Raw genomic sequence first — 15,393 nt, 5'->3', positions numbered from 1 at the left:
ATGTTGTACAATGCATTATTCTTTTCTTGAAATAGGATGTGTTGATTAGAGGCATTGATTTTTGTAAACTGGGGCTTGTGTTGTCATGAAAGAAGCCCCCACTTAATAGGTTGTGTTTTAGTTTTCTTTTATTTCTTTTTCTTATTAACCTTGTGCCCACTTTTGCCATAGCTTATAGAAGTCAGTTGATTTCTTTTGTTGGTAAATTAAGAGGGTCCTCCTTTTCTGTCCTGTTTGCCATCAAATATTTTCTTATGAGAAGCATAATATGATATATGTATTTTATTTATGGATAAGTGACAGAAGATATCAAACTATATTCTAATGAGATGGGATTTTCGTCAAAATTATTAGAGAAATTATTTAAATGTTTTCAGCTTCACTTATCTACATCTTAACATTGCTACACGATCATTGCACTAGCTGAAGCAGTTTTCTTTCTTCTTTTGTTTCCAAAATTCAGACAATATGCTTGTCTATAAAAAAGATTTTAAAGAAAGAACAATTAAGGTGATATTTGCTTAGAAGTATTGCTTATTTTGTACTCTCCCGTCTGTTTGCTTTCTTTTCTTTTCTTTTTAAAAAAATATAGTTGATGAGGGAAGGGAAAGGTGGTTAACACCATTGTTCCCTTCAGTTATGCCTTTTTCCAAGCAATGAATTTTTTAATTTAAGATACTAATAATGGATTGTGAGTCTTTTAAGGTGGAATGTATATAATTTATAAGTAATCATTGTTTAGGGCGAGTAATACACAAAATTAGGATAATTTTGATAAATAAGTTTCAAATATTATATGGGAAGGAAAAAAAATTCCTAAAAGAAAAGAATCCAAATTGGGCCTGGGCCATACCGTACTCGCACTAGTAAGCCCATTTCAGAATCTCCTCTCTAATTTCCCGCGTTCTTCCATGGATATACAAACTTCCGAACTCCTCGGTTTTCCCCACAGAAATTTCAATGGCGGTGAATGAAGCTTTAATCAAGCACCTTCGCGCTTCACTCCTGAAGAAACACTCCTCATTTGGTTTTCCTTTTCTCTTGATTCGTTTCCTTCATTTTCTAGCCCTAATTGTATTCACCATTCACATTATCACTATATACACAATCATCACTCAGAGGTGGATCCATAATTTAAAATTAATAGGTGCACGCACATCTTGATATGCATCCATTTGTTAATTCTATTTCCCTAAGTTTGTTTAATTTGTTTTTTTCCCCCTCTTTTACAGAGATATTAATTTTTGTGGATTATCTTCCGGAATCCGATAATGATATCGGACTCCGCCATGGAAGATGACTAGAATATTCGAAACGCCGGCGTCTCACCTCCGCCATTTCAAGCAATCGCTGAAGACCAAATCGTTAATCTCCTCTTCAACCGACGAACCTCAATTGATCAACCGCTTATGGCGCCACTATATTCTCGATCCAAACAGCGACATTGTCAATCGCTGGAACTACGTGTTCCTCATCACGTGTTTAATCTCTCTTTTCATCGATCCTCTTTACTTTTACATCCCTTACGTCAGCGAAAACGCTTGTATGGCCACTGATGACGAAGCGGCCACACAAATTACCGTCTATCGTTCTCTTACCGATGTCTTTTATTTCCTACATATTATTATGAAGTTTCGAACGGCTTTTGTGGCGCCCAGCTCGAGGGTTTTTGGCCGGGGTGAGCTTGTTATGGATGCCAAAGAAATTGCGATTCGGTACCTCAAGACTGATTTAATTGTTGATTTTACTGCCGCGCTTCCCCTGCCTCAAGTAATTGTTTATACTTTATTTGACTTGACACAAAATTTAATGCTATAATTTGACTTTATTAAAATAGTGATTGTGGAAGAAAATAGTGAATTAATGTTTAAAATGTCAATTGTATGGGAAAACATCACGTCATGATTAAATCTGAATAAGTTACTCCCTTCGTCCTAATTTTTGCTTATTGTTTAACAAGCACGAAGATTAAGAAAGAAATACTTCTGAAACTTGTCATTTAATACAAGTGATAAGACATTTGTGTCGCGATAGCATGCCACATAAATTGGGATAGAGGAAGTACCAAATTTGAATTTTTGAAAGTTGTAATCAGAATGTCTTTCATAAATTATAAACGCAGCAATGTTTCAGATTTCTTGAGGAGCCATCACAATCTTATCTTTTGAGGCATGGACACAATTATTTGTTTTTCAATTGGAATAATCACCATGAACATTCAATTTTAGTACTGCTATTATTCTTCTTTTCATTTTTTTCTCTTTACCTCTTGCAGATTGTCATTAAATATGTAATACCCGCAGCTAAAAGAAATGGATCTGGTCACTCCAAAAGTACTCTTGCTCTTATCGTTCTCATCCAATACGTGCCAAGGTTGTTCGTTATTTTTCCGTTAAATCAGCAGATTATCAAAACTACAGGTTTTATTGCTAAAACAGCTTGGGCAGGAGCAGCTTACAATCTCCTTCTTTTCATGTTAGCCAGTCATGTAAACATTCATGCCCCTCTCTTTCATTTTGGAATTTGGTATCAGAAGACACAAACTAGAAATCACCTGACTTGCGAGTTGTGTGCGTTTTCTTCTGCTTTCTGAGCAGGTGGCAGGAGCTTCGTGGTATGTGGCATCTATAGGAAGACAGTACTCTTGCTGGTCGAATGAATGTAAGAAGGAACGTGATGCAGTTCCACCGTGCGTGCCTGATTTCTTAGATTGTACAAGTGATACGGATACATATGTACGCGATTATTGGCGAAACAGCACGCAAGTGCTTGTAAAATGTGATGCTATAAATGATGAAGATTCTGGTTTTAAGTTTGGAATTTTCGCTGACGCCTTTACTAATGAAGTGGCTTCATCAACATTCATGGAGAAATATTTATACTGTCTTTGGTGGGGTCTAAGAAATTTGAGGTTTGGTTTCTTAAACTGCAAACTTACTTTTCTTCTTCGCTCCCTTTATGTCTCTTTTGTCTTTTCCTCCTTAGTTTTGCAATTCAATGGTGTTGCTGACTATAATTGAAGGTTGGCTTAGTTTTGCATATTCAATGGTGTTGATGATTATAACTGAAGGTTAGCTTAGTTTTGCATATTCAATGGTCTTGCTGATTATAATTGAAGGTTGGCTTAGTTTTGCATATTCAATGGTGTCGGTGATTATAATTGAAAGCTGGCTTAGTTTTGCATATTCAGTGGTAGTGGTGATTATACTTGAAGTTTGGCTTAGTTTTGCATATTCAATGGTGTTGGTGCTTATAATTGATGGCTAGCTTAGTTTTGCACATTCAGTGGTAGTGGTGATTATACTTGAAGGTTGGCTTCTCAAAGTTGTTCCCCCTTTTTGGCTTGGGTGTAACTTAAGATACATAGTCTTATTCTGATATAGTCCTTCCATTTCATTTATGTGACAGTATTTGACTAGTCAAGAAGTAATTTAAGAAAGAAAGAAAAACTATTTACACATGCTAAATATATGTACAACAACAACAACATACCCAATATTATCCCACACCAAAAATACTGGTATGTAACATACCAAAAATATTTTTATATTTTATGGTCTTAGTGCCTTGTCATTAATTCCTATAATGGTATGGTAATATGGGAGCATTAGAATTAAAGACTTCCATATATCGAAAGGTGTCAATCTTCTTGGAATGGACTAAATTGGAAAGAATGTCATATAAAATGGAACTCGAGGGAGTATATTTTTTCTGTTTAGCTGCTATGTAGTACAGTTTATACAAACTGATTGTATTTATAAAAATTAGCCTGACTTTTAAAGGACCCTTTGGGTTTAGGTCTGCATCCTGAATATGCAAGTCACTCTATCTGTTTGGTACCCAGTCTCTTCTGTTTGGCTAGTTCGTCAGGCAGCTCAGAGTTGAACTATGATTTCACAAATATTCACCATTGTCTATCTCGGCTACTTAATTTTGGCAAAAACTTCCAGTGCTATTAATCATTGTAAATTATAAAGTATGTTCCCTGCTACTCCATAGAGATCCTCTAGAGGCTCTGTCTTGGATCTTGTTGACTACTCCGTATTTTGTCAATCACAATGAAGGATTCTATTCATTTTTCATAACTGATTTCATGAAAATGAATTTCTTGTCTCCTTTGTTGCTTAGGATACCATCAAATCTTTTCAGATCTTTTTTCAGGTTAGAGAATCTTATTTTTGTCTTTACAAATGCTGTCTTGCAGTTCATATGGGCAGAATTTGAATACTAGCACTTATATTGGCGAAACATTATTCAGCATTTCCTTATGCATCATTGGCTTAGTTCTCTTTGCACAGCTTATTGGAAACATGCAGGTAAAATTTTGATGATAATATGTCAGAATAGATCATTATTATCACCTTGTGCAGTTAGCTGAAGCCATTTCATCATGGTTTATGTACATCGTTGATTTCGAATACATGTTATGTCAGTCACCTTAACGTTGTTCTGATGATTTACCTCTAGAACAATGTTAAGCATGATAGGACTGTTGAATAAGACATTGTTAATTTGTGATAGTTGATTTATATAATTTCGTGTTAATTATCAGCAACATGAAATATTCACAGAGTTGGAAATTTAGTTCTTTCAAGAGTAACAATGTCTCATTCGACAGTCCTATCATGCTTAATATTGCTCTAGAGGTGATTTATCACAACGTAAAGGTGACTGACATAACTCCAATTTTTCTAGTTCAAGTTAATATGTCTGCTATGTGCCATTACTCAAGATCTGTTTCCTAAAATTCTCATATAATAAGCAGCTTAGGTTCATCGGCATTAGTAGTATAACCAGTAATCAACATTAATTCTGAGTTGAATTGGGTACAGTGATATCTATTCTTAAATTATGCTTAGATTTGTAGGTGATTGGTAAGACTTGCTTAAAATTTGAGCTATCATTTTTCATTTGTTTCATCTAGTATAGTACATGCTTCTTTGTCCTTGATACACTTACGAGTTTCTTCCCTTTCAGACTTATCTGCAATCTATGACCGTAAAAATTGAGGAATGGAGAATTAGAAAAAGAGATATAGAAGAATGGATGAGGCACCGACAGTTGCCTGAAGACTTGCAAGAACGTGTTCGCCGTTTTGATCAATGTAAATGGCTTGCTACAAGAGGAGTTAATGAAGAAGACATCTTGCAATCTTTGCCTTTGGATCTTCGTCGTCAAATCCAAAGACACCTATGCCTTAAACTTGTTCGACGAGTATGTCTTTCTTGCACTATCATAGATCATTGTTTTGCTAGACTCGTGCATTATATTGGAGTATCATGACAAGTTGGCCATGCCATTACGATCTTTATATATATGTTATGACCTGATCATCCGATATATGGTGTTTGCGCTATTTAACTTCTCTTGGCATTGAAACACTTTCAGGAGGCAAACATAAAGGAAAAGAGCTGTAGACAGAAAACATTTGGCCACAAGTTAAACAAATATAAACGAATTGAGCAAAAGAAATGCATTTGTACTAATGAATGTTACCTATAAAAAACATTACTAGTATTAGTGAATGAATAACGAAAATAATTTTATCTCTATAATCATCAACTAAACTTTGACTTGTGATGTGCCTTACATTTTGTATTGCATTCAGTCACTTACTTGTACTTGTGTTCCTACTCTGTAAATACCTAAGCTAGCCACTTCTGTTTGCTAAGCTTTAGAGATCCCAAAATCTCCTGTCTATGCAGGTTCCATTTTTTGCACAAATGGACGACCAGCTGCTTGATGCAATTTGTGAACGTTTAGTGTCATCCCTAAGCATAAAGGGTACTTATATTGTTCGAGAAGGTGATCCAGTAAATGAGATGCTCTTTATCATCAGGGGACAACTAGAGAGCTCCACGACAAATGGGGGAAGATCTGGATTCTTCAATTCTATCACTCTTAGACCTGGTGATTTCTGTGGTGAAGAATTGCTGACATGGGCCTTAGTTCCTAATTCAACGCAATTGCCTTCTTCAACTCGAACTGCGAGAACACTTTCTGAAGTTGAAGCATTTGCACTTCGAGCTGAAGACCTGAAGTTTTTCGCGGTTCAGTTTAAACGTCTTCACAGTAAGAAGCTACAACATGCATTCAGGTATTATTCTCAACAGTGGAGAACATGGGGTGCTTGCTTAATACAGGCTGCATGGAGAAGGTATAGGAAGAAAAAGATGGAAACTGAATTGGCTTTACAAGAGAGCTATTACTATAATCAAGATCCTAACAACGAGGGTAACTTCAACTATGATCAAAATTATGAGGCTTTTGAAGATGTTGGTCTTGAGCAACCATTAGTAGGCAGTGCTCATAGTTCCCAACAACTTGGAGCTACAATTTTGGCTAAAAGATTTGCTACTAATACGAGAAGAGGAATAGAACAGAAGATTCAGATGACTGATTCTTCTTCCAGCTTAAAGATGCCCAAGTTGTTTAAGCCAGATGAGCCTGATTTTTCTGCAGAATGAAGACATTAATTAATTAGTTAGAACACCCAGCTTTACTGAAAGCTAGTACACTTTTTGTTTTTGTAAATTTCAGGAGCCATAGGCCTTTGTCAATTTTGACTACAATATTCCTTTTACAATCATGTGAAATACAACCTTCTTTTGTACTTGCTTGTGCCTAAATTTGTGACAGATGATAAAGCTACAGATTAGGTGGTCAAACTAGATTAGTTTATGGAATTATTTTAACAGAACAACTCCACTTCACCCAAAAAATAGTTTCTTTTTTTCTTTTCAAATGAAAAATAATTTCTCTTGTTTGTTTGGTGCAGAAAAAAATGTACCGCCAAAAAGTTGGTCTCTTTCTCTGCCAGGAAGGAGAAAGAAAAAGTTCAACCATTTTCCTCTTCATTATTTTAAAAAAGAGCATAAACTGAAAGAATATGAAAGACAAATAAAAAGGAGAAAATAATGTATGTTAAAAAAGTAAAACGGAACAGAGAGAACAATCATATGTAAGAATATTAACCACCAATCAGCTACCCTTAATTAGCATTTGAGCTGGAACAAAAAAATTCTGATGTAAAGCACTTATGTTGTGATAAATTTTACGCAGCACAAAATTTAAATTAATCCGTCAAAAAAACAGATAAGAGCATCTGTGCAATTGGATTACGTTTAACTACTAACTAGTTTGCCACAGAGACACTGCCTTACACTTTCAATTGCCACATCGCTCCTTTGCATGCGCGCGCAACGCATTTTTCTCAGCGAATTTTGTCTATGCCCCAATTTCTTAAACTGTGCTTATCCCCTTCTACTTGTGAATTCATCAGCAAATTTTAAGTGATCTCTTGCTGCCAGTTGCATGATATGGCTACTCAACGGTTCTCTTCTCTGTTGGCTTCATCCTTTCTTCCTTCTTTTCGCACTTCAGGTAATATACCTCTTACCTTTGTTTCTGCACAAAGTAATTTTGACGGATCTTGATTAGTATTGCCTCCATTTGATTTCAGTATCTAACTTATCTACACTTTTATGTGTAACGTAACCTATTTTAGCAATTAGCAAGTTGTCTGTCTTAGTTTTTTTAAGTAGCTAACTTTATTTATTAATTACGAATAATTACGTGTAGTTATCTTTTAAATGATATGATAGTATAAAAATCATGTTATACTCTTAATGTCTAGAAGTTAGACTCTTGATCTTATATGTGTCTTTGACCAATAAGCTAAATGTATAGTAGTATATACTCCTATAATATACCAAAAGTACATGTGGTCTTGCCGTGTCAATTCCTATTAGATTACTTTCCTATAGGGATAAAACAGAAATCTTAAGATTAAAGAGTTTCTAGATATCCAAAGGAATCAATTTTTTGACTGAAAATGGAACAAAGGAGTAGTCCATTTCTGACCAAAAGAGTTACTTTCACCTTGGTTTTTAGAATCGTGATGATTAAACAAGCTAATCGTGACTTAAATTCATCCGCTTGATTTGTTTGAGACACTAATGTTTTCATTTACTCTTTTATCCCTTCCTGATTTGTAAGTTTGCGATTTCAATCTAAAGGTAGATACTTTGAGTACTCGAAAAATGGTATCAGAAGTTTTAGTAGCGCCGTGGTGCATGAAGAGCCAATCACTCCACCTGTTGAGGTTAAATATAAGCAGCTTCTAATTAATGGACAGTTTGTAGATGCAGCCTCAGGTTGACCTTTCATCCCTTAATTCTTTCTTTTTTACTGTTCTTCTAAAGTTGCTTCTGCTCCATTCGATAAACATGTCATGAACTTCAAGAGTAACATGGAGAATACTATGTCTTCAGGAAAGATGTTTCCTACATATGACCCCAGGACAGGGGATGTCATTACTATGGTTGCGGAGGCTGACACTGAAGATGTCAACCGTGCAGTCTCTGCTGCTCGTAAAGCATTTGATGAAGGACCATGGCCTAAAATGTCTGCTTATGTACACATACAGTAACTGAGCCTTCTTATCTTTCTCGATCCTCTTCCTTGCTCCCAACAGACAAAGGCGGATTCAGTATTTAAATTTGATGTGTTCAACACTATTTGGCGCATTGAGCTTCTGAAATTTTGGGCAAAATTTTATATTTGCTAACATTTTAGTAAATTTTCAAATATCTATCCATGTTCTGTATCGAACATGACGGGTTCAGTTATACCAATTAAATCTATTGTCCATCCACCTTTGCCGACAGTTGCTGCTTGTTTAAACGCCTTCTCTTACTTAAGCATAATAATTTGTTTAATGAATCATTTTTTTTCCAGGAAAGATCATGTATAATGTTGCGTTTTGCTGATTTGCTTGAGAAGCACAGTGATGAACTTGCAGAGCTTGAGACTTATGACAACGGAAAACCTTACGAACAAGCTGCAAATGAAGAAATACCAATGCTTTTACGTCTTTTCAGATACTATGCTGGTTAAGAAAATTTAAATGGCGTTATATTTTTCCTGTTGATTGTAAAATTCTAATGTTTGCTGAAATCACCCGAATACTTTTCCAAGTTTTTCATGTACATTCTTTTTCAGGTTGGGCTGATAAAATTCATGGTCTTACAGCTCCTGCTGACAGTTTGCACCATGTTCAGATCTTGCATGAGCCGATTGGTGTTGCGGGGCAGATAATACCGTGGAATTTTTCTCTATTAATGTTTGCTTGGAAAGTTGGCCCTGCACTCGCTTGTGGTAATACTGTTGTACTAAAACCTGCAGAACAGACCCCACTCTCTGCCCTCTACGTGTCAAAGTTATTCCACGAGGTATGTACCTAGGATAACTGTACATTTGGTCTGCACTTGGTCTTGTTGTCACAGAACCTTTTAAGTTATAATTCTAAAGAATATGCAGTCGTACTGTCATTGAGTTCATTTTGATCTATTTGTTTACAAATTCAGTAGTTTCACATCTATAAGTGAAAACTTTCCCACTGTTGGTGCAGCTCAACGTGAAGATATTCTCCATCTATAAAAGATGATAGCATGTTTTTTGTGCTTCAAACCATTTGACAGGTTGGACTTCCCCCTGGAGTCTTGAATGTCATACCTGGCTTTGGTAGTGCAGGTGCAGCTCTTGCCAGTCATATGGATGTCGATAAGGTATTTTTAAGTTGTTGGCTTTGTTCCTGAAATTGCATATAATATACTAATGAAGGGAAACAGAACCTTGATTATAGCTTCGCGCTAGACAGTTCAATCCACATGTAGGGTAAATGAAGAAAATTATATCTTTTGCTTCTAACTCAACAAGAAGAGGTTATGCATCCTGATGTCCTTTCAGCTTTTGTATTTCATGCTCACTTTTGTTGATATTGTTGTGATGTGTAAAGTTATTTTAATGAATATTCGGGAATAGGTGAGGGAGAATGAAGGAGAACTGACATCTTCTGTTTTCTTCACTTTAAACAGCTTCTGAAATTTGCATATTATGTTGTCGTTTTTTCAGAATTTTTTATATTTATCTGTGATGCCCAAAATGCAATGTATCTCTACATCACTCATTTTTGTGTCTACAGCTTGCTTTTACAGGGTCCACAGAAACTGGTCAAGCTGTACTAAGTGCAGCTGCAAAGAGCAACCTAAAGCCAGTGACTTTGGAACTCGGAGGAAAATCTCCTTTCATCATTTGTGAAGATGCGGACATTGATAAAGCTGTTGAGTTGGCTCATTCTGCGGTTTTCTTTAATCAGGTATCAGTATTCCACCCTCCGAAAATTGCGACCCCTGGTGCTTGCACCGGAAAACATAGTTTTCAAATATTTGCAGGGACAATGTTGCTGCGCTGGATCTCGGACATTTGTGCATGAAAGAGTTTATGATGAATTTGTAGAGAAAGCCAAGGCCCGTGCTTTAAAACGTGTAGTTGGCGACCCTTTCAAGAAGGGAATTGAACAAGGTCCTCAGGTACTATTCTTCCTGTAATAAAAAATGAGAATGATTTAATAAATGCTTTACCCTCTTAAGGAAAGGAATAATATATCTTTACCAATGTGAAGTAGCCAACTTTTCAGGGAAAGAGTGTGTCATTGGTACCTTTGTTATTTCCTTTTCATCATCTTACATATAAACCTAAATCACGAAGTTCTAGCATAGGATAATAGTAATTGTGATCTTTTATTTGCATTTCTGAAGTAGCTGTAACGTGGCCTTTTCTTGTATGAATAGATTGATACCGAGCAGTATGAGAAGATACTTAAGTACATAAAGTCTGGTATTGAAAGCGGGGCTACTCTCGAGTCTGGAGGGGATAAATTGGGTTCCAAGGGATTCTATGTCCAACCTACTGTCTTCTCAAATGTCCAGGTACAACTGCCATTGCCCATAAGATATATACATACATAAATTAAAAAGACGAATATGATAGTGATGGCATCTAATGGTTTAGTTTAAAATTATTTTTCAACTATTTAGGACAACATGCTGATTGCCAAAGATGAGATATTTGGACCAGTACAGTCCCTCTTGAAATTCAAGTGAGATTACATTTCCATATTTACGTTCTCTAGCTGTGCCTGTATTTCGTTTATCAATTCTGAACCTGACTTTGAAACATTCAGGGATCTTGAAGAGGTCATTCGAAGGGCAAACTCGACACATTATGGTTTGGCGGCGGGTGTTTTCACCCGGAACATTGACGTAGCCAATACAATAACTCGAGCACTTAGAGTTGGGACGGTGTGGGTTAACTGCTTTAACATATTTGATGCTGCCATTCCCTTTGGCGGGTATAAGATGAGTGGACATGGAAGAGAAAAGGGAGTCTACAGCCTCAATAACTACTTGCAAGTCAAAGCTGTTGTTACCTCTCTGAAGAATCCAGCATGGATGTAGTTTTCTTTTGAAGAATTAACCTAAACAGCCGCCCACCCAACCGCTTAAATTAAAAATTGCTGGCGGATGTTGTAATATATGTATAATCCATGTATAATATGTGTATAACCATGTATAATTAGTGTATAATATATGTATATCAGCTAGAAAAGTAAACAGTAAATTTAATCGACGATTTGTGTAAAGTTCCTTTTTCTTTTCTTTTCTGTTTTGTGGTGGCACTTTTGTAGATATTTTGCAACATACAATCTTTTTTAAGGTCGCTTGTATACTTATTTGGATAAGATGCAACATGCAATATTTGTTTTTGTATTTCTTTTGTATACTTTGGCTGGCCTAATACAACATGCAATCCTGTTTTCATGAGATCTTTTTTTTATACTTCGTAGATAAGATGTGAAATACAGTTTTTTGTGAGATCGTTTGCCTTTGTACGACTCATGAATTTTCAAATTTTTCTAACCATCTAACATGTTTGCTTGCTGTTATAGCTAGTGCATCTTCCAGCTTGTCAACAACTTTCTCAATGGAGGGTCTATTTTGCTTTGGTTCAATGCATGAAATAGCTAACTCCAATGTGAGCTGGAAAGCCTCTGTTGAGTAATCTCCATAAAGTTTTGGATCAACAAATTCCATTGCCCGTCTTTCCCTCATTAGCAATCTCGCCTGAAATGACAGGTGTTTATCAACATCCGGTTATTTTTTTACGATTAATTAATGACACATTCATGAAAAGGGATAGTTGTTTACAATTTTGTCCAATGTTGTTGGATGCTCCATGTTCATATTGATAACTTTCCTCCCAGAGAGGATCTGCAGAAGTACTATTCCCAAACTGTATACATCACCTGCTGAATTTGCACAATGATTCGTTTCATATTCAGGATCGACATAACCAAAAGTGCCTCTCACTTCTGAGATCATGTAGGATTCATCAATGTCTTTCACCTTGGACAATCCGAAATCAGACAGCTTAGCTTCAAAATTCTGTCCAAGGAGTATATTTGTAGGCTGTGGAATTAAGGTAAGTAAGCGATTTAGTTATCTATTCAAGAATGTCCAAAGTTCAGACCTTTGAAGTATATTGGTGACCATTTTTTACCTTTATATCACGGTGGATTATACTTCCTTCATGGTAGGTGTGAAGAAACATGAGTCCCTTAGTACTATCTATCTATTGCAATCTCAAGCCTTTGTGTCCAGGAATAGTACTCTATCATTTGCTGTTTCCACAAAGCTAATCTCATTTATCGCCATTACACAATAGAGGGAAGGCATAAAAAAGTGAGAAGGATCTAAGTTATTTATCTGGTGAGGAACATTACCAAATTTCTTATCAGATGCATCTACTTGTCAAATTCTTGTACTTGTAAGTGTTACCAAAACTGCAAACCTACATATATCTGATTGAACCTTCATGTACTTGTCATTTTCTGAGTTCATTTCCTTTATATTTTTCCAGCTATTTATACAGGACTGACACGACTGACCCCCTTGGTAAAATTGACAGTTATTAGTCAAACTTCTGAGTTTGTCTGCTAACTTCATGTTAACATCATTAACAGTGAAATCTGAGCAGCTGCCACCACCTCTTGTTAGTATCTCAATCCCACAACTAAATACAACTATCCCATTTCCTTCTTCATTAATCTTAGTCAAGCAGTTTGTCTGCTGAGTCGAATTCAGGTCCAACTGCCCTGTTTCATTTGCTCTCATTCCCATTGCATAAATGTAGTCTCGGAACGGTTCTTCACAAACTTCATCATTCAAGAAACCACCCCAGTTTCCACCTCCATCACCTGATTTATACAGTGCTGAAGAGTGAAGACTTCCTCAGTTGAAAAATGCATTCAGCAGCAGAATGCTGTGAAAATGCAAGGCTAGCAATGTTGACTAAGTTGAAAATGCAGATAGCAGTAATGACATTAAGATGTTTGGTCCTGTTCCTTGTGTAAATCCCCATTAAAGATTGTCCACACTTTCAAAACGGAGAGAAAACAGTAAGTGGCCGAGTCAGGAATTCTAATAAAGGTTAGAAAATGCAAGAATCCAGATTTGAACCTGTTAACCTAAAGCAATTTTAATTTGAACCACTTTTAGCGTTACACTAAAATCCTACCTTATAGTAAGGGATAATTGTTTATGTATACAGAAATGATTGTTTTTGCTCTACTTGCATAGCTGCGTTATGTCAGCAAGAAAAGAAAAAAAAGCAGTGCTAAATATGGAGGTAAAATTTAAGTCAGTTTTTTAAGAGAAAAAAGTTTTGTTGTTAAATGAGGTCAGTATTTGACATTGCTATTTTCTTATAAAGAAAAAAAATATTCTTGGTTTAAACTTCACATAGCGATAGTTACGGAAAGATTTTGATGAATTGTCCGAAGGAAAAGTAGTTGAGAAACCAGAAACAAAAAATGTTTATTCTCATCACCTTAACTAAAATAAGGGAAAACTAGCACTTCTCGCCTGCCTGCAAATGAGCTAATACGTATTATGGAAATGTAGGAAGGTTTCTAGCAGCTTATAGCCTTATACTACGTTCCTTTGATTTTTGCTCTTTTAGTTTTGTCTTTTATCCATTTGTATTCGATAAAAAAACCAATGACTAGAGTCCAGAGAGGTCAAAAATATATAATCCTAGTATATGCCTATGCATTCACGATGTGAAAACACTAATACAATTGGTTTAATGAGGTAATGAGTTTAACTTCTATACATTAATTTAATTATACATAATTGTCTTTGATAATACTACTAAGTCACCAAAAAGATAACTATAGAGTAATGTTTAATGATAAGTGAGATTAGTATTCTCGAAAACAAAGCAGGTTACTTGCTATAATAAATTAAAGATCATTAATTATTTCATAAATTTTTACGAATATCAGCGTACTAAATTAAATCTTTCACAAAACAACATTCATCTTTATGTATAAAATGATATAGAGTTTCCTTTAAATGTAAAATTTACTAAAGTATCCTTTAGAATTGGCCAATTCTTTTACTTTAATTGAATAGTAGTGAATATAATTGATAAGATACCAAGGCCTAGGGGCGTCGATGGATATTTAAAAACTGACTGATCCGTACCGTACCGAACCGATTTTTAGGTTTCTTTTAATAAAACCATAGGTTTTTATATATTTCTATAACCGCACCGATAATTATGATAGGTTTTTTATTTTATGAAAATAAACCGAAAAAATACCGAACCGTACCGAATAAATTTATATATAAAAAATATATTTATATATAAGTTTAAAAATAATAAAGCATTAAATTTTTCCGTGGGACTTGTAATTATGAACACAGTTACAAGTCAAGAAGTAATTAAACTCAAAATTCTAATTCTCAACTTATTATGCTACTCATATTAAAACTAAACTATTTTCAGCATATTCACAAGCAAGACACAAGGTATTCTAGCAATTATGAGTAGCAAAGTACAATGTATTGAATACGTTTTATTTCGTATGATTTAGATTTATCTTTTTGAATATTTAATCTTCTCTAGACTTTATTTTTGAGTCTCAGCTTGGTTAATATCTTTCCACTCGTATGATTTATATTTTCTTTGTCTTTGCTTAGTGTCTTTTATGCTATTGTAGAATAGTTAATGGATCTATATTCTGACCATCTTTCATGTTCTTAATCCATCGCCCTTTAAATAGTAAAAATGTATAGAGAGTTTTGCTAAGTCCTATAAAAGTACGTATGTTATTGCATTCTACTTCTACTACTTTTACATGACATTTAAAAAAATACCGAAAATTAATCGAACCGTACCGATGTCGAAGAGAAACCGACATGATTGAGACAGTTTTAAAAAGTCTAATTTTGGTTATACATTATAGAATAACCGAAAAATTAGTATGGTATTAATTTTATAAAATAATCGGCATAACCGAACCATTTACACCCTGCTAAGGCCCAAAAAAATATTGGAAGGTAGTTTGGTGTTCCCCGGCGTGGGGGTGTCAACCCTCTCCTTGGATCTTTTCTTGTTTGTTCTTTAGTATTGAGTAATTTATGACGAAACTGCTGACAATATTACGAAAACACATTTGCATCACCCGAATGCATCATTATTCAT

The 15,393-nt window shown here is 35.2% G+C and overlaps 3 protein-coding genes across 4 annotated transcripts; 2 read left to right on the top strand and 1 right to left on the bottom strand.

Moving 5' to 3' along the window:
- The first annotated feature begins 934 nt into the window (after positions 1-934).
- LOC107766856 (cyclic nucleotide-gated ion channel 18) lies at positions 935-6,613 on the top strand. Of its 2 annotated transcripts, none has more exons than XM_075234671.1 (7): positions 935-1,027; positions 1,233-1,770; positions 2,276-2,488; positions 2,598-2,911; positions 4,205-4,316; positions 4,978-5,214; positions 5,706-6,613. In XM_075234671.1, exons 2-7 carry the CDS (start codon positions 1,297-1,299, stop codon positions 6,465-6,467), a joined length of 2,112 nt encoding a protein of 703 aa, XP_075090772.1. In that variant the 5' UTR covers positions 935-1,027; positions 1,233-1,296; the 3' UTR covers positions 6,468-6,613. The 2 variants fall into 2 exon arrangements, with proteins under 2 accessions (XP_075090772.1, XP_016441226.2); XM_016585740.2 differs by lacking the exon at positions 935-1,027 and adding an exon at positions 1,035-1,147.
- Positions 6,614-7,015: 402 nt separating this feature from the next.
- LOC107766867 (benzaldehyde dehydrogenase, mitochondrial-like) lies at positions 7,016-11,512 on the top strand. Its single transcript, XM_075235720.1, has 12 exons — positions 7,016-7,383; positions 7,508-7,520; positions 7,999-8,156; positions 8,274-8,416; positions 8,740-8,893; positions 9,004-9,233; positions 9,483-9,569; positions 9,986-10,159; positions 10,236-10,373; positions 10,635-10,772; positions 10,881-10,942; positions 11,027-11,512. Exons 1-12 carry the CDS (start codon positions 7,320-7,322, stop codon positions 11,298-11,300), a joined length of 1,635 nt encoding a protein of 544 aa, XP_075091821.1. The 5' UTR covers positions 7,016-7,319; the 3' UTR covers positions 11,301-11,512.
- A 226-nt stretch (positions 11,513-11,738) lies between these two features.
- LOC107766864 (putative receptor-like protein kinase At5g18500) lies at positions 11,739-13,022 on the bottom strand. The gene is made up of 3 exons (XM_075235719.1): positions 12,681-13,022; positions 12,051-12,311; positions 11,739-11,966 (listed from the first exon to the last, which is right to left on the bottom strand). The coding sequence occupies exons 1-3, from the start codon at positions 13,020-13,022 to the stop codon at positions 11,739-11,741; spliced, it is 831 nt and encodes a 276-aa protein (XP_075091820.1).
- Positions 13,023-15,393: the final 2,371 nt, after the last annotated feature.

This window comes from Nicotiana tabacum, chromosome 17 (genome assembly GCF_000715075.1).
Source record: "Nicotiana tabacum cultivar K326 chromosome 17, ASM71507v2, whole genome shotgun sequence".
Lineage (NCBI taxonomy): Eukaryota > Viridiplantae > Streptophyta > Magnoliopsida > Solanales > Solanaceae > Nicotiana > Nicotiana tabacum.
Note: the sequence above shows the minus strand (reverse complement) of the source record. Positions and strands in the feature narration are given on the sequence as shown.

Coding starts and splice junctions, on each gene's coding strand:
- LOC107766856 (XM_075234671.1), top strand. CDS start 1,297: ATGACTAGAATATTCGAAACGCCGGCGTCTCACCTCCGCCATTTCAAG. Junction 1,771..2,275: donor CCGCGCTTCCCCTGCCTCAA/GTAATTGTTTAT, acceptor TACCTCTTGCAG/ATTGTCATTAAATATGTAAT. Junction 4,317..4,977: donor AGCTTATTGGAAACATGCAG/GTAAAATTTTGA, acceptor CTTCCCTTTCAG/ACTTATCTGCAATCTATGAC.
- LOC107766867 (XM_075235720.1), top strand. CDS start 7,320: ATGGCTACTCAACGGTTCTCTTCTCTGTTGGCTTCATCCTTTCTTCCT. Junction 10,160..10,235: donor CTGCGGTTTTCTTTAATCAG/GTATCAGTATTC, acceptor AAATATTTGCAG/GGACAATGTTGCTGCGCTGG. Junction 10,374..10,634: donor GAATTGAACAAGGTCCTCAG/GTACTATTCTTC, acceptor TTGTATGAATAG/ATTGATACCGAGCAGTATGA.
- LOC107766864 (XM_075235719.1), bottom strand. CDS start 13,022: ATGGGAATGAGAGCAAATGAAACAGGGCAGTTGGACCTGAATTCGACT. Junction 12,312..12,680: donor TATGTAGGTTTGCAGTTTTG/GTAACACTTACA, acceptor TTAATTCCACAG/CCTACAAATATACTCCTTGG. Junction 11,967..12,050: donor CAACAACATTGGACAAAATT/GTAAACAACTAT, acceptor CTGTCATTTCAG/GCGAGATTGCTAATGAGGGA.